At 45.2% G+C, this 23614-nt stretch overlaps 1 protein-coding gene across 1 annotated transcript in view; it reads right to left on the bottom strand.

Moving 5' to 3' along the window:
• Positions 1 to 23614, bottom strand: part of LOC124001496 (cysteine-rich motor neuron 1 protein-like) — a 132965-nt gene that overhangs the window by 29461 nt on the left and 79890 nt on the right. The window contains exons 6-9 of the mRNA XM_046308313.1: positions 10712 to 10894; positions 9309 to 9506; positions 1268 to 1396; positions 511 to 667 (exon numbers count right to left, since the gene is read on the bottom strand). Of these exons, the coding sequence (XP_046164269.1) occupies positions 511 to 667; positions 1268 to 1396; positions 9309 to 9506; positions 10712 to 10894 (667 nt within the window). The remainder of the gene's footprint in view (positions 1 to 510; positions 668 to 1267; positions 1397 to 9308; positions 9507 to 10711; positions 10895 to 23614) is intronic.

The following is a 23614-nucleotide window of genomic DNA, read 5'->3' on the forward strand; positions in this document are numbered from 1 at the left end:
CAAAGCATGTAACCAGGGTCATTTGTGACGTGTGAAGGAGCCGCGGTTTCAATTACAATTGACCATCTGTCAGTCTGTCTAGCTCTGTGAAGATCTACTGCTTTATAACGGCTGAAAGTGACTGGCAAAAGTAGGCATAATTTACTCTGAAACGACGCCAATTTTGAACCGCTTCATATTTCAAAGCGTGGGGGTGCTGGAATGAAAACTATATGATAATTGTGTGAGAGCGGGGAATCAGCATGTTTGTTATTAAGTGTGTCTGAGTGGGTAGAGTGTCGGTAAAGACAGCGGGAGAGGAAGAGGGACGGAGGTAGAGAGAGGGAGGGAAGGAAGGGAGAGAAGGAGGGAATGAGGGGGATGAAGGGGTACGGATGGATGGATGAATGGAGGGAGGGAGGGAAGGGAGAGAAGGAGGGAATGAGGGGGATGAAGGGGTACGGATGGATGGATGAATGGAGGGAGGGAGGGAAGGGAGAGAAGGAGGGAGCGAGAGATGTGCTGTCTTACATGAATCCGAAGGGGCAGGCCTTGTCACAAACCACAGCCTTACACTTCTTGGGTCTGGGGCGACACTGACATACGTCACAGCCATGGGCGTCTGTCTGCAGGCCGAATGGACACTTCAGGGTACAGTCAGAGGTCAGGGCACTGCACAGCTCTTCTCCTGTAGGGAAAACACAGACGGAAACACATCAGACATCAGTTTATAGCCAAACACCTAACAGTCATTTAATAGTTCTAAAAGTCAATATGTCTTCAATGAGAGATACTCAAAATGAGGAATTGTTACCGAAACTGAAAAGTCATGACTTATGATAATGCTCTTTTCTGACAGGCAGGGATACAAAACATTGTGCATCTTTGTTTTTAAAAGCCCTTTCAAGATGTCTGAGTCTGCCCTCAGTGTTCCTTTAGTCCATGTCTGATAATGTCCCAGACAGGTATAGTCATAGAAACAGTCAGACAGTCAGGAAGGAGAGAGAGAGCACCAGAGAACAATGTCTCAATGTCATTGGCCCAGGGCGAGTTCTGTCCTCTGTGTAAACCAATCCGGTGAGAGGAAATAATAGACATATTGCAAAACAGGCTTCACTGACCGAGACGTCAGACCAAACCACGTCGTGAACCAAAAGGAAGGAAATGGACTGAAACAAGGACACACCCTGGATTTGTGTCATAAGAAACGCACATTTTCGTTTTACATTGGAAAACGTTTAAAAAAGTATTCCGCTGTGTACCCTAATGAATATGGCCCAGTACTCACGTGTCTTGCAGTGGCAGGTGCGACAGCTGTTCAGGTTCTGTCGGAATCCGTATAAGCAGTCCTTCTCTGACAGGGAGCAGTTCTCCAATGACTGACAGGTAGGGGGCGCCATCGTGATGTAGGTGGGCTCTGAAGGAACCAACAAAAATCACACACAACACTTTGGAGGCAAGTCAACTGAGTAACACACACACACACAAACACACACACACACAAACAGCTTTGTTCTGGCATTATGACTAATAGGAGCCATCAGAGTCAAAAGCAATTTCTCCACAAACCCACACCTACCTTCCATTAAAGTGGGTAAATATCAGAGAACAACAGTTGAAAAAACCTGACAGCTACAATAATATTCTATACAAAGGCACGACCAACTGCCCTCTGTGCCCCGACTCCTCCCCTCCTCCATCTAATGCATATCTCTTCACACTGAGGTGTCTGCATTCCAGTTCAGCTTGTTTGAATCCATTAAAAGATTATACAGCACTTAATCATATCGGAGGGCGTTGGCCGGCCATATTTCACAGTCATGGACACCAGCACACGGTTTAGTTATGACAGCTTTTGAAAAATTCCTCCCTGATGCCTGTCACCCTGGCTGGCTGCTATCTGCTGTATGTGGCTCCTCCCTGATGGGGAGGGGCCAGGACTAGTGCTGTTCTGTGATGACAAATATGAGGAGGGTTGTACCAGGGTTGAAGAGGGGACCAGACCAGGAGGTCAAAGAAGGAGTGGGGAGGAAGAGGAGGACAGGGGAGGGAGGAAGATATGAGGAGGACAGGAGAAAGAAGATGGGGAGTAGGACAAGAGAAGGACAGGAGGAGGTAGAGAGGAGGAAGAGGTGGGAAGGATGACATGTGGCGGTGGGGAGGAGGACAGAAGGAAAAGGAGTTGGCCAGGAGGATTTAGGGGGAGGACAGGACAGTCAAGGTCAGAGGAGACACCAGTGAGTAACTGCGGCTTCTCTCTGAAGTAGACTACACTATCGTGAATGCAAATCACGTGTACGCTGGCCAGTCTAGTCTGTCACAAGAGACTATGAATGTAAAGATGCACAAGATAAACATAGCAGTAGAAAGAAAACATTCTGACAATGCTAATAATGTATAGACAATGCTAATAATGTATAGACAATGCCAATAATGTATAGACAATGCTAATAATGTATAGTCAATGCTAAATCTACTGGAAACCAAATCAAAACCAAATGAATAGAAGCCTATGAGGACATTTAATTAAACAAAGGCAAACAAATGTGTTGCTGAAAGGTTGGGGTCACTTTGTGATGAATTAATTCCTGGTTAACACAAAATGGCCAGGTAGGGAGGGAGAGGTCTGTCTGAAAACAGTGCAGTGCCAATTATTCTGGAGGTGCAAATTTAATTAAGTCCCATCAGATAAAAGTAACAAAATGACACAATGCTCTTTTCCCCATCTGCTTTCCCCTCAAGGTTATTTGTCTCTGATGAACGCCTCCATGCTTTTATTTCAGGACTTATAGTTATTATGAATTAAGAATGAGCTCTCTCGCTCTGATTTCATTAACTTGCTACGACTTAGGGCTAAAACAAGGTGTCCCTGTTAACAAACAACTGGTGGGCAGGCTGAAAGCAGCCTGGTAGGTACAGTAGCAGGGGCATGGCAATTCAAGGCATGAAACGAATACCATTGACAAATAGACCACACAAAAAACAGTACACATATGACCACAAAGCAACCCCCCCCCCTCTCTATCCCCGTGTGTAGGTGAGTTATGTAGCATTAAATGGTACGCATGGCAGAGGACTCCAGAGGGCTTCATTCCAATGTGACAGCCTTGATTTGCTTAATTACACACTGTGTGTCTGGCACAATAACCACCCTGACAGAGAGGGGGTGTCACCTTGAGGAAACCAGCTCTCCTAACAAATAATAATTAGGAAATAAAAATGCATAAAGCACTGGCCTGGCTGTGGGGGAGCTAAATGAAGCTGCCGGGAGCAGAGGGCCGTGTGCCCTGGGGCCGCTGGGACAAGGGCAGGGTGTGTGTGTGTGTGTTTGTGTGCGTGTGTGGACTGCCTGGGAGGGACAAGGGCAGGGGTGACAGTGGCAGGACCTGGCTTCTGTTTACCTGGTGTCCCCAGAGGCCAAGTACATACAGAAGACCAGACCCAGTACACACAGAGGACCAGACCCAGTACACACAGAGGACCAGACCCAGTACAGACAGAGGACCAGACCCAGTACACACAGAGGACCAGACCCAGTACACACAGAAGACCAGACCCAGTACACACAGAAGACCAGACCCATTACACACAGAGGACCAGACCCAGTACACACAGAGGACCAGACCCAGTACACACAGAGGACCAGACCCAGTACACACAGAGGACCAGACCCAGTACAGACAGAGGACCAGACCCAGTACACACAGAGGACCAGACCCAGTACACACAGAGGACCAGACCCAGTACACACAGAGGACCAGACCCAGTACACACAGAGGACCAGACCCAGTACACACGGAGGACCAGACCCAGTACAGACGGAGGACCAGACCCAGTACAGACGGAGGACCAGACCCAGTACACACGGATGACCAGACCCAGTACACACGGAGGACCAGACCCAGTACAGACGGAGGACCAGACCCAGTACACACGGATGACCAGACCCAGTACACACAGAGGACCAGACCCAGTACACACAGAGGACCAGACCCAGTACAGACAGAGGACCAGACCCAGTACACACAGAGGACCAGACCCAGTACAGACAGAGGACCAGACCCAGTACACACAGAGGACCAGACCCAGTACACACAGAGGACCATACCCAGTACACACAGAGGACCAGACCCAGTACACACAGAGGACCAGACCCAGTACACATAGAAGACCAGGCCCAGTACACACAGAAGACCAGATCCATTACACACAGAGGACCAGACCCAGTACACACAGAGGACCAGACCCAGTACACACAGAGGACCAGACCCAGTACACACAGAGGACCAGACCCAGTACACACAGAGGACCAGACCCAGTACACACAGAAGACCAGATCCATTACACACAGAGGACCAGACCCAGTACACACAGAGGACCAGACCCAGTACACACAGAGGACCAGACCCAGTACACACAGAGGACCAGACCCAGTACACACAGAGGACCAGACCCAGTACACACAGAGGACCAGACCCAGTACACACGGAGGACCAGACCCAGTACACACGGAGGACCAGACCCAGTACACACGGAGGACCAGACCCAGTACACACGGAGGACCAGACCCAGTACAGACGGAGGACCAGACCCAGTACACACGGAGGACCAGACCCAGTACACACGGATGACCAGACCCAGTACACACAGAGGACCAGACCCAGTACACACAGAGGACCAGACCCAGTACACACAGAGGACCAGACCCAGTACACACAGAGGACCAGACCCAGTACAGACAGAGGACCAGACCCAGTACACACAGAGGACCAGACCCAGTACACACAGAGGACCAGACCCAGTACAGACAGAGGACCAGACCCAGTACACACAGAGGACCATACCCAGTACACACAGAGGACCAGACCCAGTACACACTGAGGACCAGACCCAGTACACACAGAAGACCAGATCCATTACACACAGAAGACCAGATCCATTACACACAGAGGACCAGACCCAGTACACACAGAGGACCAGACCCAGTACACACAGAGGACCAGACCCAGTACACACAGAGGACCAGACCCAGTACAGACAGAGGACCAGTCCCAGTACACACAGAGGACCAGACCCAGTACACACAGAGGACCAGACCCAGTACACACAGAGGACCAGACCCGGTACACACAGAGGACCAGACCCAGTACACACAGAGGACCAGACCCAGTACAGACAGAGGACCAGTCCCAGTACACACAGAGGACCAGACCCAGTACACACAGAGGACCAGACCCAGTACACACAGAGGACCAGACCCAGTACACACAGAGGACCAGACCCAGTACACACAGAGGACCAGACCCAGAACACACAGAGGACTAGACCCAGTACACACAGACGACCAGACCCAGTACACACAGAGGACCAGACCCAGTACACACAGAGGACCAGACCCAGTACACACAGAGGACCAGACCCAGTACACACAGAGGACCAGACCCAGTACACACAGAGGACCAGACCCAGTACACACAGAGGACCAGACCCAGTACACACAGAGGACCAGACCCAGTACACACAGAGGACCAGACCCAGTACACACAGAGGACCAGACCCAGTACACACAGAGGACCAGACCCAGAACACACAGAAGACCAGACCCAGTACACACAGAGGACCAGACCCAGGACACACAGAAGACCAGACCCAGTACACACAGAGGACCAGACCCAGTACACACAGAGGACCAGACCCAGTACACACAGAGGACCAGACCCAGTACACACAGAGGACCAGACCCAGTACACACAGAGGACCAGACCCAGTACACACAGAGGACCAGACCCAGTACACACGCAATACATGGCAATGACAACACAGCTCACACTGACTGACCTCCCCTCAGGTAGAAAGCTGACGGCCTCCAACAGGCAACGTATTGTACTACTGCAACTGCCACACTGTCGGTGACTATCGTCGTGTAAATCAATCTAAACAACCATTGTAATTGTGTTCGAGTAATATTTGACGTTCCTCATGCTGTAGACGAGACAATCCCATTGGTTGTTCCCCAGATGATTCTACATGGCAGGGAAATCAGGCTGAGGTCCTAACCGGTGAGCTGCGGGGGTTCGCTATGAAGGGTAGCCAGCTACACATCTCCAATGTCAGGAGTCTTTGTTAAGGAGGCAGAGCAAGATCATTAAAGGGATAACGATGTGAGGGCATTAAACTGTGCTGCTCACTCGTCTTATCTCTCTCTCAGACTATCTCTCATCCCCCACCCAAGACACAATGGTCAATACCTCCGATAGTGACATTGTAAAACCCATCTCACAGTATCATACAAAAACTCATCCCATCCATGAATGGAATACAAATATGAATTAGGTGTTGGGGAGGAATCACATGTTGCAATCCGTTCCAATCTGTTCCCGTCTCTCTCTCTCCAGCCACTGTTGAAATTGAAGTCAATCAAAGTCAAGCCTGGTGACTTAAAACATGATGCTCCATAGAGATTCAATCCCCCTATCAGTACATGTAATTGCTGTACATGTGTGAGAGCGCGAGCATATCAAAGAAGGGAATGATATCTATATCTATCTCCGCTTTGATCTGAAAAAAAAAAAAACCCAGGAAACATATTGCTCAAAAAAACCCAGACGAGGAGGACAGAACACACACAAAATCACAATCAGCAACACAAATATCCTACTGTGTAGAACAGCAGTGAGTGAACAATGTTGTGCTTATTGTACCTATATGACTTAATACTGATGCTCCAGTTATAAAGGTCTATGAACTAAATACACATGATCTGTTTTGATGAATATCACCGTTCAGGGTGCATGGCCAGGCGTGTGATCGGTTGGGTTAGTGCGGGAGGACTGAGGGATGCATCCGACCTCCACACCCTACCTGCCTCTCTCTCCCTTGGTTTGAGGCTCGGTCACTCAAACACGCATAATTGCTTCAGAGGCAGATAGGCGCATAAAAGATTCATGGAAGGAGGTGGGGGTGGGGGTGGGGGTGAGCGTGAGTGGTTCTGCCCACCATGGGGCAGAGGTAAAGGGGCCTGCAGGCATTGAGACATGGCATGGCCCACTGCCCTCTACTCTCCCTGTCCTTCCTGTGCTCATGCATCCGTCCTCCATCCCTCCCTCCCTCACTCCCTCATGCTCCATCAATCCATCCATCTAACCTCCCCCTACCTCCCCTGTTCCCTCCCTCCCTCCCTCCATCCCGTTCCTACCCACCCCAGGTCCTCATTAGAGAAGACTCAGGGGTGAAAATGACCCCAGGCCAGTGGAACTAGCTACCTAATTTGAGATCTTTGCATCCTGATTAGAAAACAAAACTCACCACTAATCCACTGGGTCGAGCTTGTAACGTATAATGTTGTTGACTCGTTATTCATCGATTGTGTTTTGAAACGATTTGATAGTCCGATCGTGTACTGTTTAATTGGAGGGAGAAGAACCCATGAGGGGAAGTATGAATTTGAAGTGATATGAGGATAATTTACCAAGTCCCCTGGTTTGTCCCTGTTGGATCATCCATCCACTGACTCCTCTAAATACAAACACTACTCATTACCCCAGATATATCAATATCTGCTAGGTCAAGCATGCTAGGCTACAGTAGCGCATGCTAACGCTAAAAGGGGTCTTACAACTCATCGTTTTGCAGCTAACAATGCTAAGCTGTAACTAAATATCCATACAGTATCTTGCATCACTGATTTTGGCAATTACTCACTCGTGAAGCTTTGTTTCATCGGGACTTCCACCTACCAAGGTTTGACTGGTTATGATTAACGCCTATACACGCTTGGTAACAGGCCATTTGACGCAGTGCTAAGTCCATAGATAGTGTTCCTGGTATCCATGAGATAAGGATATACTGTACCACAATATACTGTACCATAATATACTGTACCACAACCATGCTACCGAGCTACCAAGGTAAAAGAGATTATAATCAACCGTGATCTTCACCTTCAGTACCATCGATCCAATATCTCCTCTTTTGTGTGTGTGTGTGTGTGTGTGTGTGTGTGTGTGTGTGTGTGTGTGTGTGTGTGTGTGTGTGTGTGTGTGTGTGTGTGTGTGTGTGTGTGTGTGTGTGTGTGTGTGTGTGTGTGTGTGTGTGTGTGTGTGTGTGTGTGTGTGTGTGTGTGTGTGTGTGTGAGATACAGAAACCGGCAGCATACTAGACTGGACTAGTCCCTTGTACCCTAGATGTAATCTCATCAGTGATAGTAAGCCAGAGAGAGCCTCACGATACACACACAGCAACATCCCCAGATAGCTTTGCAAAAATCCATACTACAGACTTGCCTAATAAAAGATTATGATTCCGTAAGCCTCTAAGCTCACTGCTTCCACTAACCAGACAAACGAGCAACAAGATGCAGCCCTCGTCCCCAGTGTGGACCGAGCAGGTCTTTCCAAACCAATATGAAAAACACATTGGAGGATAGAGGAGACAGTCATGTGGTATTCTGAGCAGGGCATTATAGATAACGCAATAACGCAGTGGATAATGTTAGGGAAAAAGAACACCAGGAAGGTTTGAGGATTGTGGATGTGTGTGTGTGTGTGTGTGTTGTCACTGTTTGTATGCAGATTGCTGCTGCGTGACACCGGCGGTAGTGAAGCCGAGCCACACACCTGCTAACTGAATGGATGTGATTCTGCTCAGCCTCAGAGGCAGATTTCCCTAGCCGGGCTGATTTGGAGCTGCTGATAGACTACTGTACGGTTCAACTGCTACTATCTGACTACTGACTCGGATGTTGGGATTTTACCAGGGACTAAACAAAGACGTTAACATTGGAATCAGCACAGACCCTATCTGTCCACAGAGACACACTGCACTGCCAAGTACATCAAACATAGAGTCAAACAAATACACAGGTCCACAGATGGATACAAAGAAACATGAAGCACAGCTGTACACAACGGCAGCGAAAGAGAAAGAGAGAGAGAGAAGCAGACAAAGGGAGAGACTTCAGCTGAGAGGAAGAGGAAAGACATAGAGACAGAGAGAAAGTAAGACAGAGAAACAGAGATTGAAACCGACACAGCTAGCAAGAGAGATAGAAATAGACAACAACAGATGGAGATGCAACCAGACAGTGGCAATGATACGGACACAAACAGAGACAGACAGGGTGAGGTGAGAGGGCACGTCGGGTGGAGGTGTGTGTGGCGCTCCTTATCCACACCACACACACACACACACACACACACACACACACACACACACACACACACACACACACACACACACACACACACACACACACACACACACACACACACACACACACACACACACACACACACACACACACACACACACACACACACACACACACTTACCCTCACACACTGGGCAGCACTCTCCTGGTACAGTCACAGGGTTGAGGCAGCTGTGCCCGCAGGCGGCAGCCACACACCGGGCATTGCCGCTCACACACTGGCAGAACGTACAGTCGTCTTCACGCCAGTGGTCTCCGTGTGCGAGGATCTCCCCGCTCACGTAGCAACCGGCAAAGTTCAGCACTGGGTAGATGGGGTCTGGAAAAGAGACGGAGAACATATTGATGGAGATAAAAGACCAAATAGGTTACCGTTTAGAGTTTAAACTGGAGATGAAAGTTGTGCGAACTTGAGAATGGCTTTTGAAAGCATTCACATCTTCCCTCGCCAACCTTGAAAAAAGCAGCAATTTGAAAATCTTTTATGTGGTGCTCGGAAAATGTACTGCATTGTCTGATGGATTCCAAGGTCACACTGCAAAACATGTGATACCATCATGAATATATGTTTTATATTCAGTCATGTATTCTTAAATACAGAGCTAATGCCAAACTGTCTTTAGCTTGAGATGGAGCTTTCTTACATGTCTGTCAGTGTCTTTTCACAGCTGTGTGTATGAGAGTATGCATGTGCACTCTCTCTCTCTCTGTGTGTGTGTGTGTGTGTGTGTGTGTGTGTGTGTGTGTGTGTGTGTGTGTGTGTGTGTGTGTGTGTGTGTGTGTGTGTGTGTGTGTGTGTGTGTGTGTGTGTGTGTGTGTGTGTGTGTGTGTGTGTGTGTGTGTGTGTGTGTGTGTGTGTGTGTGTGAACCGAAGATAGTCAGTCAAAGAGGGGCTGAGTGATGAGCATAAGGGAGGACAACTGACTGAGTGACTGTTTAAGCCCTCTCATCATTCTGACTTTGATTGCGTGCAGCTGCATATTGTCACGGCGGTGTAGGCGTTTGGCGTTCGCCTCGGCTCATCTCTCCCCTGATGTTTATTGATGCTCTGCACTCGCCCTTTACCAAAGGCACTCATTTGAGATGATTTGAAATGCTTTGGTCTCAGCAGACTGTCCTTTCCGTTGCCACGTCTCTCTGCACGTTAGAAAACTAGGTAACCTTGGTCATCGGCTTGATCACCATCCGAATACATACAATAGTGAGTCATGCAAGGATGAGGTTTGGCTTGGTGATTCCCTTTAAAGGGAAAGTTCAGGACACAGACTCCCCCTCTATTCACAAAGAGTTGTGTCAGAGTAGGAGTGCTGATATAGGATCAGTTTTGCCTTTCAGATCATGATGAATAGGATGCTATAGACATCGGCGACCTGATTCTAGATTCTGATTCCAGCATCCTACACTGAGATTTTAAAATACAGAACCAGATCAGCATTAACGAGAAATCCCATAATAGTCACTGTTTAGGAACGGAATCAGTCAGGGATTAGTCAGGGGCCAAGTCATTTGGTGAGGAAGTCGTACCTTCACAGACAGGGCAGCACTCCCTCTCAGGGACGTAGTAGCGTTCACAGTGCAGGATGCCACACTGGGCGGTGAAGCACACCGACACCCCTCCCTGACACCGACAGAAGCGGCAGGCGTCCATTCGGAACATGTCTCCGTCGTGGTACTCCGACCCGTTGAAGCTGCACGCTGGTTTGGTCTCTGGAGAGGAGAGGGAATATACGATGAGACAAATGAATCAATCAAATATCCTTCTTTTTTTTTAAACATCAGCAGTCGTCACTAAGTAGTTTTGCAATATTTCCACCTTCACCTCAAAGAGCAAGCAGAAGCAGAGGCACAATGTTGGCGAAACACTTCCTCTCAGGATCATTTAGTATGCCCACTGACTGAGCGAAAGCTAAGAACCCCCAAAAGATTAAAAGTAGGAACAAAGGAGGAGAACACTTTATAACGATGACAAAAGTGGTCCGACACTCCCATCCGACAGCGAGCATGGCGATGATGTACAGTATTTGTCTGAGAGAAATGCTGTTGTAAAGATTCAGCAGGGTTTCAGACGGCTATGGAATTGGTCTCGCCTGGTCTCCATGGCAACGCAAAGTGCAAAATTCACCTTTTAGCCCGGTGCTTGATATAATGCCATACGGTGTAGAGTGTGTGTCAAATAAGGCCATGCATGAGCGACAAGATCATTAACTACAGTACCTTCAGATGTAGGGAACTGTAGGTACACCTCAACCCCATGAGAAGACATTCGACGCAAGACCGCCAGACACACACATGCACACACCAAACACAAAGTTCTTAACAATTCATAACTCTCAACTCATTTGATCGCTCTCCAACGCAACTCCTCTATCACTATTCCCTCTCAGGAGGAGTCTGTTCTCTCCATGAGCAACGGGTCATTTCCCCGTCCTCTTCGGCTATTAAAAGTCCAAGGCTTTGGGCCGTTTAGCGCTTTTCGGGTCCAAAAAGATTTTTAAAAACCCAGAAGCATTTAATCTAGTGCAGCTGTATCAGAGAACAGTTAATTCCCAGGAATCAATGGGACAGGAAAATTGGTTTCTCCATGTTTACAATTACAGTGCCTGCCAATATGGCATGTGGGGTCTTTCATTTTCTGCTACTAATTTTGTCAATTAGTTGTGGTTCAATGAATAACAACGTGAGGGGGCGATACTGCATGCATGGTTGTCGCACTAGTGAGGGCTGTGAATTCACTCAACAATTTTCTAATCAGGCCCACTTCTGTTCATATATTCTCAGCTGCTGTTCCGTGTGTGTGTGAGCACCTCCCTCCTCGTATTGACTGCTACTGTATGGTGTGTATAAAGCACTGGGCGGTGTGTGTGTGTGTGTGTGTGTGTGTGTGTGTGTGTGTGTGTGTGTGTGTGTGTGTGTGTGTGTGTGTGTGTGTGTGTGTGTGTGTGTGTGTGTGTGTGTGTGTGTGTGTGTGTGTGTGTGTGTGTGTGTGTGTGTGTGTGTGTGTCTGGCGTCGGATTGAATAAATAGGAGGACGGTGTAACAGATTCCTAATGGTTTACTGTCGATTGTGATGGCATCAGTGTGTAGGTGTCATGCAAGGACATCTCTGTACAAGGCGTACAATACATACAATTCATGTATTTCAGGAGCAGTGTTCCAAGGTTTCTGTTTGTGATTCATACCTGTATTTGTAGTATTAGTGTTTTCCTTCAAATATATTGAGCATTTGATGAGCCAACCTGGAGTGCAGGTGATGGAGATTTTGCCGGGTGTGCACTTTTGGGACAATTCCATTGGATCAGGTAAACTCAATCAAGAGCAGGTCAAAGTACTTGGAAGAAAATGAATACTATCTGAACCCATAGTTTATTCCATCCATGGTACAGTATGTGATCTGTGCTCTAGTTACAGTAGTGGGTTCTGTAAGACAGAGCAGGTCATGTTCAGTATCAGTGCTGGGGGCTCCAGGGCTGCAGGCTGTAGTGGAACAGAGCTGACTGGAAGAGCCGGAGGAGAGCTGTGGGCCGGTCCTGGCTAATTAAGAGGAACATGATGGATGGCAATGCCGGATTCGCACAACTTCCTTCCCAGATGTTCACTGAGTGCCTGACTCTTGGGTATTATTCCCTTTATAAATGAAACAGTTAACCGCTGGCACATGAATACCACAGGCCAGCAACTCTATAGGCTAGCACAGCAAAACACTGTACTGTGTTAGGTGGCTGGGTGGCAACAAGGACACAGGAGATTCTGATGTTGTTCTTGTTGGGGGTTTTCTGCCAAATAGGAAACAACACATCCATACTATAGGTGTGTGATTGGACAGGGCTAGAGCAGGTCCCCTGGGACTATAATTTCTCAATATACATCTTGATTTAAAGCACTGTGACCATCCTGTTCACAGCTGTGCTTCAGCGTGTTATTGGTCCACTGCAGTTATGACTAAACCAATCAGAAGTTAGGGTTAGAGAGAGTTCCTTCCTGTTCACAGCTGTGATTCACCGTGTCATTGGTCCGTTGCTGCAGTGATGATGCATTTGAAGCGCATGATTATTCTCCACATGGTTATTTTAACCATGAGAATGAATGGGTCTTGGAGACTGACTGACTGTGTGTGCAGTTCGATTGGGTAGAAACCAAGCTGAATCCATAGTCTGATTCTCCACAGAGCTTATCTCCTTCTCTCCACACATAAGCAGGATGAGGTTTGCAGACAAAGACGATAATTTTGCAAGTTGTGGATTTTGATTGTTGCTGAGTGTTTTGGGACCTTCCTCTCTCAATAGACTTATCATTTGGCATTTGAACTGCATCCATGACTGGGATATTTATAGTATTACATTGTTATTTATTACTGCATTGTTGGGTTCAGAGCTGGCAACAAAGGCATTTCACTGTACTTGTGCATGTGACATTAAAACTAGAAATGTGATAATCATAATACCAGTATGTTTCTGCATTGTTTGGTGGGAATAGCTTTCCGACATGGAATGAATGGGTTTCCAGATTTTGGAGCCATTTGGGCTTTTCGGTTTTTGGTTGAATGGAACGACCATTTAGCTGCCAGACTAAAACAGTAAAACCTTATTTTTCTGGCAATATCAATCCAAAAATGCCATCCAAGGTGTCTGTCTCGTGGTGATTTCATTTTCATGAGCCTTCACAGAAGGGAATTCTTAAGGGGCGAACAGGCATCCAAAAGCATTTTCATATTTCATATTTCCATTTGGAACACACATCAGGGTCGCCCGTCTGGCCTGACGAAAATGATGTCATCAGTTCTAGTGGCTCTAGTGTGCGGGTATGCAAGCGAGGAGGCGTGCGTGTGTCTGTCTGATGGACAGCTTCCTGCCTGGATATATGCCTGCTGCAAGGATACAGAGCACTGACGGTGAACGTTTGACAGAAATGTGTTGGTTTTTAATCATAAAGAAATCACTGTTATTGACTGCATTTTCACCCCGTAGACATGGTTGAATATATTAAGCATATAGCTAGATCCAGCAAGCTACAGCCATATAAATATTCTCACCTCAGCAGAAAAATATCCTTTTTCAGGATAATTCATACAAATCCCAATAACTTCACAGACCTTCACTGTAAAGGGTTTAAACACTGTTTCCCATGCTTGTTCAATGAACCATAAACAATTAATGAACATGCACCTGTGGAACGGTCGTTAAGACACTAACAGCTTACAGACGGTAGGCAATTAAGGTCACAGTTATGAAAACGTAGGACACTAAAGAGGCCTTTCTACTGACTCTGAAAAACGCCAAAAGAAAGATGCCCAGGGTCCCTGCGCATCTGCGTGAATGTGCCTTAGGCATGCTGCAAGGAGGCATGAGGACTGCAGATGTGGCCAGGGCAATAAATTGCAATGTCCGTACTGTAAAACAGCTCTACAGGGAGACAGGATGGACAGCTGATCGTCCTTTCAGTGGCAGACCAGCGAAAAGCCCAGATCTCAATCATATTGAGCACATCTAGGACCTGTTGGATTGGAGGATGAGGGCTAGGGCCATTCCCCCCATAAATGTCCTGGAATTTGCAGGTGCCTTGGTGGAAGAGTGGGGTAACATCTCACAGCAATAACTGGCAAATCTGGTGCAGTCCATGAGGATGAGATGCACTGCAGTACTTAATGCAGCTGATGGCCACATCAGATACTGACTGTTACTTCTGATTATGACCCCCCCTTTGTTCAGGAATACATTATTCCATTTCTGTTAGTCACATGTCTGTGGAACTTGTTCAACTTATGTCTCAGTAGTTGAATCTTGTTATGTTCATACAAATATTTACACGTTACATTTGCTGAAAATAAACGCAGTTGACAGTGAGACAACGGTTCTTTTTTTTCTGAGTTTATATCCCCATAGTATTGCTGCCATAGCTCTGTTGATCCACAATCCACCTCCATAAAACCAAGCCAAACAACCGTTCAAACGGTAAACACTAAAGCAGGATCAGGCCTTTGAATCCTGGATCCCTCAGATGGAACTCACCATTATGTGACTGAAAAGTTAGAGTTTGGCAGGCAGCATATTACAGACAGCAAGGGCTATGAAACATCGATACTTTCTTCCATGGCCAAAGTGTTCATTCCCATTGGACATGCTCAAAGAAAGTCCTGCTCTCAGGTAGAGAAAAATATCCTCTTATTGGTAACTTTTAACAGGACTTTATATCTCATTACCCGGAGGACAATTTCCTTTTATCACGGTGATGGATGATACTAAGTCCACTGTCTCTTAAGGGTTCAGGTAAACTCCTACAAAAAAAAAACTATAAAGCAAAGGCAGGAAACCAACACGGTTTGGTAAGATGTAAAAAAAAAAGTGTAATTATTTTATTTTGTTGAAGGTTTCATGACGCTTGTATCTAAACTAAAGTAGATTGCTTGAAGATTGTTTTATACATCAGTTGGGGTCTCTATAAACTATAATATGAGGTCATAAGCCAAGCATCAAAGTAGCTGTGTGGACTAATATAGTCAAAATGTTTGCCTTGAACCAATGGCCACCATATCCCAAACAAATAAGGATTACATTTGGTCAGTTTTATGCATAATATGCATAGATTGTTTTGCAATGTGTCATGCAGTGAGAGAACAGCCAGGGAAGTGAGAGAACAGCCAGGGAAGTGAGAGAACAGCCAGGGAAGTGAGAGAACAGCCAAGGAAGTGAGAGAACAGCCAAGGAAGTGAGAGAACAGCCAAGGCAGTGAGAGAACAGCCAGGGAAGTGAGAGAACAGCCAAGGAAGTGAGAGAACAGCCAAGGAAGTGAGAGAACAGCCAAGGAAGTGAGAGAACAGCCAAGGAAGTGAGAGAACAGCCAAGGAAGTGAGAGAACAGCCAAGGAAGTGAGAGAACAGCCAAGGAAGTGAGAGAACAGCCAAGGAAGTGAGAGAACAGCCAAGGAAGTGAGAGAACAGCCAAGGAAGTCAGAGAAGGGAAAAAGTCCATTTGAGCAGCAGCAAGGGAGGAAAAAAATAGACTGAATGACACTGAAGAGGTACAATGTCAAAACATATAACAAACATACACCTGTGCGAAAGAGAGGCTATGACAGAGTAGCAGAGTCACGCAAGGTCTTATCTGATGACATGGAGTCTGAGCTTGCTTAACATATCAAGAATTTTGCAGGCCAGGTTCATGGGCTTGTAGCCTGAAATGCAGAGAACTTGACACATCGAAACAACCACCCTGTCCCAGACAACTGGTCAAGAAATGGAAGGGTAAGTGATATTGAACAGAGACATCTATATCTGAATGTAGGCATATATTTAAGATATACAATATACCACAACCCCATTCCATGAATGAAACTTTGACCTACCAGCACCATTACCCACTGTCACAGGACACCCTCACCCATTTACCCCAAGGCGGCTCAACTTACCCTGTCCCTATGCTCAACTTACCCCATACCCGGGTTGTGTTAAGTTGTGCCATGAGACCACTTTTTTTCAGACAAGCTATGTTTTCAAAACTGTTATGTTTCCCTGAATTCTGATTATTTCCAGAATACACAACACCCTAAAATATACAGTATGTAGATATCTTTGTTAGAAAGAATACTATATTTCCCTTGCTGTGGTGAGGCTGAATGTAAAAAGTGTCTCAACATACCCCACTCTCCCCTACATTCAGGAAGTGAACACTTCAGATTGTTAAATGGCTGAACCATGCATGCCATGTCAGATACTCCACATTTCCACCTTCATTCACCTTCTTTACCCTAAACTCTCTTTCCATATTCTCGTAGGGGTGTGCTGCAGACATTTTCTGACTTAGCATTCCCATGATGTTAAAAAACGTAACATTTCCAAAAGCAACAAATGGCTGCCTGTCAAATAGAAATATTGAAAGACACTAGTTACCATGGTGACAATAATCAAACAGTGCTCCAGTCCGTTCCGCAGCCTCATTTTCATCGCTGCATGCCCTCAGGGCAATAAAGAGTGATCCAACACGCAACACACACACACAGATACAAACACACAGACACAGCGTAACGTATGCTATGTCAACTGGATTACTGTTCAATCTATCAGTCAGTCTAATGGGTGCTGAGGTCAGTCACGGATAAGGCTGTTACGTTGACCGTATTACCGCCACACCAACAGTCACGAGTCATGACCGCAGTCCAAAGTTCGTATTAGCCATGGCTGATATCAGTTTCGGAGAATATTCAGCACAGCTTGCTGACTCTACATACAAGCATGCATTTTCCTTAAAAGTGCAATATGCAGAAATCGCTCCGTCATTTACTGGTTGCAAAAAAAATTGAATAATTCGCCTAATTTCAGTTTATATGATAAAACATTGTATTGTCTAAACCACTCAGAATTGTTTTTCTCCATAGCCCAAAATATTGTATTTTCAGCTGTTTGAAGTTGGTATACAAAACCGAAAGTCAAAGACGCAAAAACTAAACAGAAGACCGGGAAGCATAGAAATAACAATTGCTCTATAATGTGCATTTCTATGTCAATTTGGTCAGGTCACCCAAAAAGTTACATATTGCAGAGAGAGAAAGAGAGAGAAAGAGAGAGATGATCCAATGCAGGTTATGTTAAACTTGACAAAAAGAAGAATAAATCAATAAAACACAGATTAGTTTGACACATTTGATATTGAATACTCATGTTTTTTATGTTGCGTTTGTGTCTAATTGATGTCTTTCAGGCTGGTGTATTGGGGCGGCCTGTTCTGTCTGCATTTCAGACCAAAGCAAGACCATGTTTAAAGCTATGGATCTACTTAGTATCACGTTCTGATCTTAGTTCCTTTGTTTTAGTATGGTCAGGGTGTGAGTTGGGGTGGGCAGTCTATGTTTGTTTTTCTATGTGGGTTTTTGAGTTCGGCCTAGTATGGTTCTCAATCAGAGGCAGCTGTCAATTGTTGTCCCTGGTTGAGAATCATACTTAGGTAGCCTGGGTTTCACTTTTGGTTTGTGGGTGTTTGTTTTCTGTGTGAGTGTTTGGTCCACACGGTACTGTTTCGGTTTTCGTTCGTTAACTTTATTGTTTTTATTTCAGTGTTCAGTTCGTTTCATTAAATATTACATCATGAACCCTTACCACGCTGCACTTTGGTCCGATCCTTCCTCCACCTCTGAATGCCGTTACACTTAGCCTCTATAAAGTATTTGAATGTGTTTGCATTGTTGGTCTAGTGTGTTCTGTGTTATTTCTTTTTCTTTTCCAGTGCTAACGGAATGATAAATGAATGTATTTACAGTGTGATTACTGTGCGTTCTGTTCCTCCTGTCTCTATCCTCCATACTCTCCCTCTCCATACGGTCTTGTCATAATCACTGCAGCTCAACTTTTACTTAAGCAATAAGGCTTCAGGGGGTGTGGTATATGGCCAATATACCACGGCTGAGAGCTGTTCTTGTGCACAATACACGACGTGCCTGGACACAGCCTTTAGCCGTGGTATATTGGCCATACATCACAAACCCCCGAGGTGCCTTATTGCTATTATAAACTATTTACCAACATAATTAGTGCAGTACAAATAAATGTTTTGTCATACCTGTGGTATAAGGTCTGATATACCATGGCTATCAGCCAATCAGCATTCAGGGCGCGAACAATCCAGTTTATAATTGATGATAATCAACAGCCTCAATCAATGTAATTTGTTAGTCTAAATGTCATCTTGTATGTTTCTTATGTTTTAGGTACCCTACTACATGGCAATACACGGATGTGTGCACAGGGCTCATTCACAAGTACTCCTCGTTGAGAGACCAGACAGAGGAGGGATATGTAAGAACTCTTAAATGTTCCTACTTACATTAGTTCACACACGAATAAGCGTTTTACACCATTGTGCCTACCCAGACCACAATGTGCTGGATTATTTATTCTCACATTTGGTTATTCCATCACAATACCAGCAGCAAAACAAGACCATCTCTAGTTATGTAATTGACTGTCTGCTCCTCTGACCTCAGTCCCAATAATCCATCATGACATTTCTCATGTACCCTTTACAGTATGCAGCCATTCATATCCCATTTATTCTAATCCAGCCTTTATATTACACACCCTCCTATTTAAGGTCTCAAGTTCACTGCAGACATTTCGTTCCTCCCCTACCTCCTCACAGACAGGCTATGGATTTCCCATCAGACAAAATAATATATTTGTTAAACTTATTACAGTGTGTAAAGCTCCTATCCCCTACCATAAGAATAGAGGGGAATCCCTTTGCGGATGAGAGCCACATCCAACTCTTCATGGGTGGAGAGGATCTACTCGAGCAACTCCATGGGATTGGGAGTGGCCATGGGGGTCCATTTCATTTTTAATATTGAGTATGCGGCATCATTGAAAAGCACTATGCTGTTCAATCACAAATGTGTGCTGGGAATTGATGAGTGGGGTAAATTGCCAGCAAATGTTGAATGGCAAACTTTTTGCCGAAGAGCGGGATAGGGGAGACCAGAGCACAAAGTATCGCGAGGTCAGATGTAACAGCCAAATTACTCAAATTAGAAACCACTTAGAAAGCTGTTTATCGATGTGCTAATGCTTTGTTAGTATCTCTACATACCATTTTTTTATTTTATTATTGACCTCTGAAACATTCGCCATGTATCTTAAATATATCATTTTTATCACTAAGATGGGGTCTTTTGATTGGCATCGTTGATGACAATAATTATTATACTATTTTTAGTATAGGTTCCTATCTTGTTGTCGATACACATCAAATATGAAGGTTGGTCAACGGTTGACTATTTATTGATTGTATATTTGGATTTCTGTGAATTTCAAAGACAGTCAAATTAATTTGTGACTTTACAAGTTTGCCACTCAATAATATATGTATTATTATTATTAATAGTTTATTGTTATTATTATTATTTGTAGTAGAATTAGTACAGTAGTAGTAGTAATAGTATTGCTATTATTCATAATTATAATACATGGGACATAAAATGTTTCTACAGGAATCTTAAATCAAATCAAAGTTTATTTGTCACATGCGCCAAATACAACAGGTAGACCTTACAATGAAATGCCTACTCAATTAGAATTTGATAGCATTTCCTTTAAATTGTTAAACTTGGGTCAAACGTTTCGGGTAGCCTTCCACAAGCTTCCCACAATAAGTTGGGTGAATTTTGGCCCTATCCTCCTGACAGAGCTGGTGTAACTGAGTCAGGTTTGTAGGCCTCCTTGCTCGCACACGCTTTTCAGTTCTGCCTATAGGATTGAGGTCAGGGCTTTGTGATGGCCACTCCAATACCTTGACTTTGTTGTCCTTAAGCCATTTTGCCACAACTTGGAAGTATGCTTGGGGTCATTGTCCATTTGGAAGACCCATTATGCATTCAGGGGAGAAGGGCCTTGGTCACGGAGATGATTGGTCACTCGGACAGAGCTCTAAAGTTGCTCTGTGGAGATGGGAGAACCTTCCAGAAGGACAACCATCTCTGCAGCACTCCACAAATCAGGCCTTTATGGTAGAGTGGCCAGACGGAAGCCACTCCCCAGTAAAAGGCACATGACAGCCTGCTTGGAGTTTGCCAAAAGGCATCTAGAGGACTCTCAGACCATGAGCAAGAAGATTAACTGGTCTGATGAAACCAAGATTGAACTCTTTAGCCTGAGAGTCTGCCAAGAGTCTGGAGGAAACCTGGCACCATCCCTACAGTGAAGCAAGGTGGTGGCAGCATCATGTTGTGTGGATGTTTTTCAGTGGCAGGGACTGGGAGAATAGTCAGGATTGAGGGAAAGATGAATGGAGCAAAGTACAGAGAGATCCTTAGTGAAAACCTGCTCCAGAGCACTTAGGACCTCAGACTGGTGCGAAGGTTCATCTTCCAACAAGCCAATAACTCTCAGCACACAGCCAAGACAACGCAAGAGCGGCTTTTAATGTCCTTGAGTGGCCCAGCCAGAGCCCAGACTTGAACCCAATCGAACATCTCTGGAGAGGACTGAAAATAGTACAGCGATGCTCCCCACCCAACCTGACAGAGCTTGAGAGGATCTCCACAGAAGAATGGGACAAACTCCAAAAATACAAGTGTGCAAAGGTTGTGGCGTCATACCCAGGAAGACTTGAGGCTGTAAAAACTGCCAAAGGTGCTTCAACAAAGTACTGAGTAAATGGTCTGAATACTTATGAAAATGCGATATTTGCAAAAAATGTCTTAAAACCTGTTTTTGCTTTGTCATTATGGGGTATTGTGTAGATTGATGAGGCTTTAACGTAAATTTCTTTCAAAAACGTCAAGGGGTCTGAATACTTTCCGAACGCACTGTACTTCCATTCATTTTCTCAACTGGTACCAGGGGACCAGGGGACCTTTAGACGACTCTTATGCCTGATGCGTACATGTTCACCTCTGCACAAATGGGTCATATTAGTGTGTTTCCCAAACTGTTCAGACGCTAGTCAGAAGTCGGCAGATTGGCTTTACCGAATTCAGACGAGTCCCAAGACGCTTGTGGGGGGGGGGGGGGTCGTAGAGCAAAACGGAGAACACCATAGAGTATGTGAGTTTGTAGGCCAAACCGTTTGGACGCTTCAGACGATTTCGTGAGAAGACCGATTTTCGGGATGTCTCATGGTCTGACCATCACCACTCTAGCACTGTCACCTTTCACCGCAGATTCGGAAGTGCGACATACTGTAGGCAGAGAAGGTTGATTGAGACGCATCCAATGCAAAAAAAATAGATATCTCTAAAACTGACAGGTTTTATAGGGATTTTTGTATTATGCTAATTGTATTTCCACAGGCGTGGACATTGACCTTAAGGGGTTAAAAGGTTCCTTGAGGCACCTTTAGGGGTTCCACCGGTGTTCCAATCTAAGGAACCTTTTCTTTTTAGAATATAAGGCAAGGAACAGTGGATGCATTTTTAAAATAAAATACTATAAAAAATAATGCCACAGGAATTATAAGCAAATCTTATCTGCTCAAAAAACTAGTGTAGCCCACAGCCATATGGCATAGCCAGATCAGGGCCTAATATAAGGATGACTCAGAATATGCTATTCTGTTCTTCTGAAATAGGCTAACATTTCTTCATATCATAATGTTTCTTCAGACCTGCCTAAAATAAAGAATGGATTTATATGAGGCTATATATTACATGGATTTATTATACTTTTTTAATGTAGATCTTGCAAAAAGGTCTGGATCAGTGGCTTGTGGACTGGAAGCCAGAGATGCTAAACACGTGTGTGTTAATTAACAGTCAATTGCCGTGGGACCAGCAGTTATTTGCATGAAAGTTACCGGTCAGTCACGGATTTAAAAACCAAAAATACTAGGTGTTAGGCTACACATTTCCCCACGCTGTTAAGAGCAACACTCAAACCACTTAGTTAACCAACTCTTACTCGTACACCGTATGAGTGTCTTTGACTGCTAACAAAATTCGCAATAAGCTAAGGCCTACAGTTCCATGCAACGGCAAGCAAGCATGCATGAACAACTACAAACTTCACACCTATATAATTTAACCCCAAACTCCTACAGAAAGCCTGTATTCGGTGAACCAATTTTGGTTTAGTCCGCAGCTCTTTGTAAGGAGAGCGTGTGAGTGTGTGAGGAGGGAGAACAAGGAGAGAGCAAGTACTCCTGAGCTAGTACTCCACACAGACACATACACACATACATATACACTCTGTAGGAGCCTCCTAGCACATAAGCTGTGAGTTCCTGGGGAGAAGAAGGGCAGAAGCAAGAATAAAACACTCATAACCTGCTGGTGTACGAGAGGAGTGGAGGATTTAAATAATATACTGTACCATCTAAACTTCTTCAAATGGTATACTTCATCCCAGGACCACTGTGACTACTATAGCTACGTTTTAGAACTGATATCCGTAAAAATATGTGTCTGCACATAATTACAAGCTGATTGAAGTGGTCTTTTAAGTTTAAAACGAAAAGGTTTCACCCGCCAATGGGCTTCATTTGTTACGTATACATGAAAATTTACATTTACATTTAAGTCATTTGGCATTAATAGCAGTCCAATCCTATGGTACTTGTGTGCAAATCAAATCAAATGTATTTATATAGCCCTTCGTACATCAGCTGATATCTCAAAGTGCTGTACAGAAACCCAGCCTAAAACCCCAAACAGCAAGCAATGCAGGTGTTGAAGCACGTTGGCTAGGAAAAACTCCCTAGAAAGGCCAAAACCTAGGAAGAAACCTAGAGAGGAACCAGGCTATGAGGGGTGGCCAGTCCTCTTCTGGCTGTGCCGAGTGGAGATTATAACAGAACATGGCCAAGATGTTCAAATGTTCATAAATGACCAGCATGGTCTCATAATAGATCTGGGACAGGTGGCACGTCCGGTGCACGTCCGGTGCATAGATATATAATCTATTATAGATTATACTAGTCATATACTAGTCATGTACTTTCCCATGGTAGA

Source organism: Oncorhynchus gorbuscha, linkage group LG17 (genome assembly GCF_021184085.1).
Source record: "Oncorhynchus gorbuscha isolate QuinsamMale2020 ecotype Even-year linkage group LG17, OgorEven_v1.0, whole genome shotgun sequence".
Classification (NCBI taxonomy): domain Eukaryota; kingdom Metazoa; phylum Chordata; class Actinopteri; order Salmoniformes; family Salmonidae; genus Oncorhynchus; species Oncorhynchus gorbuscha.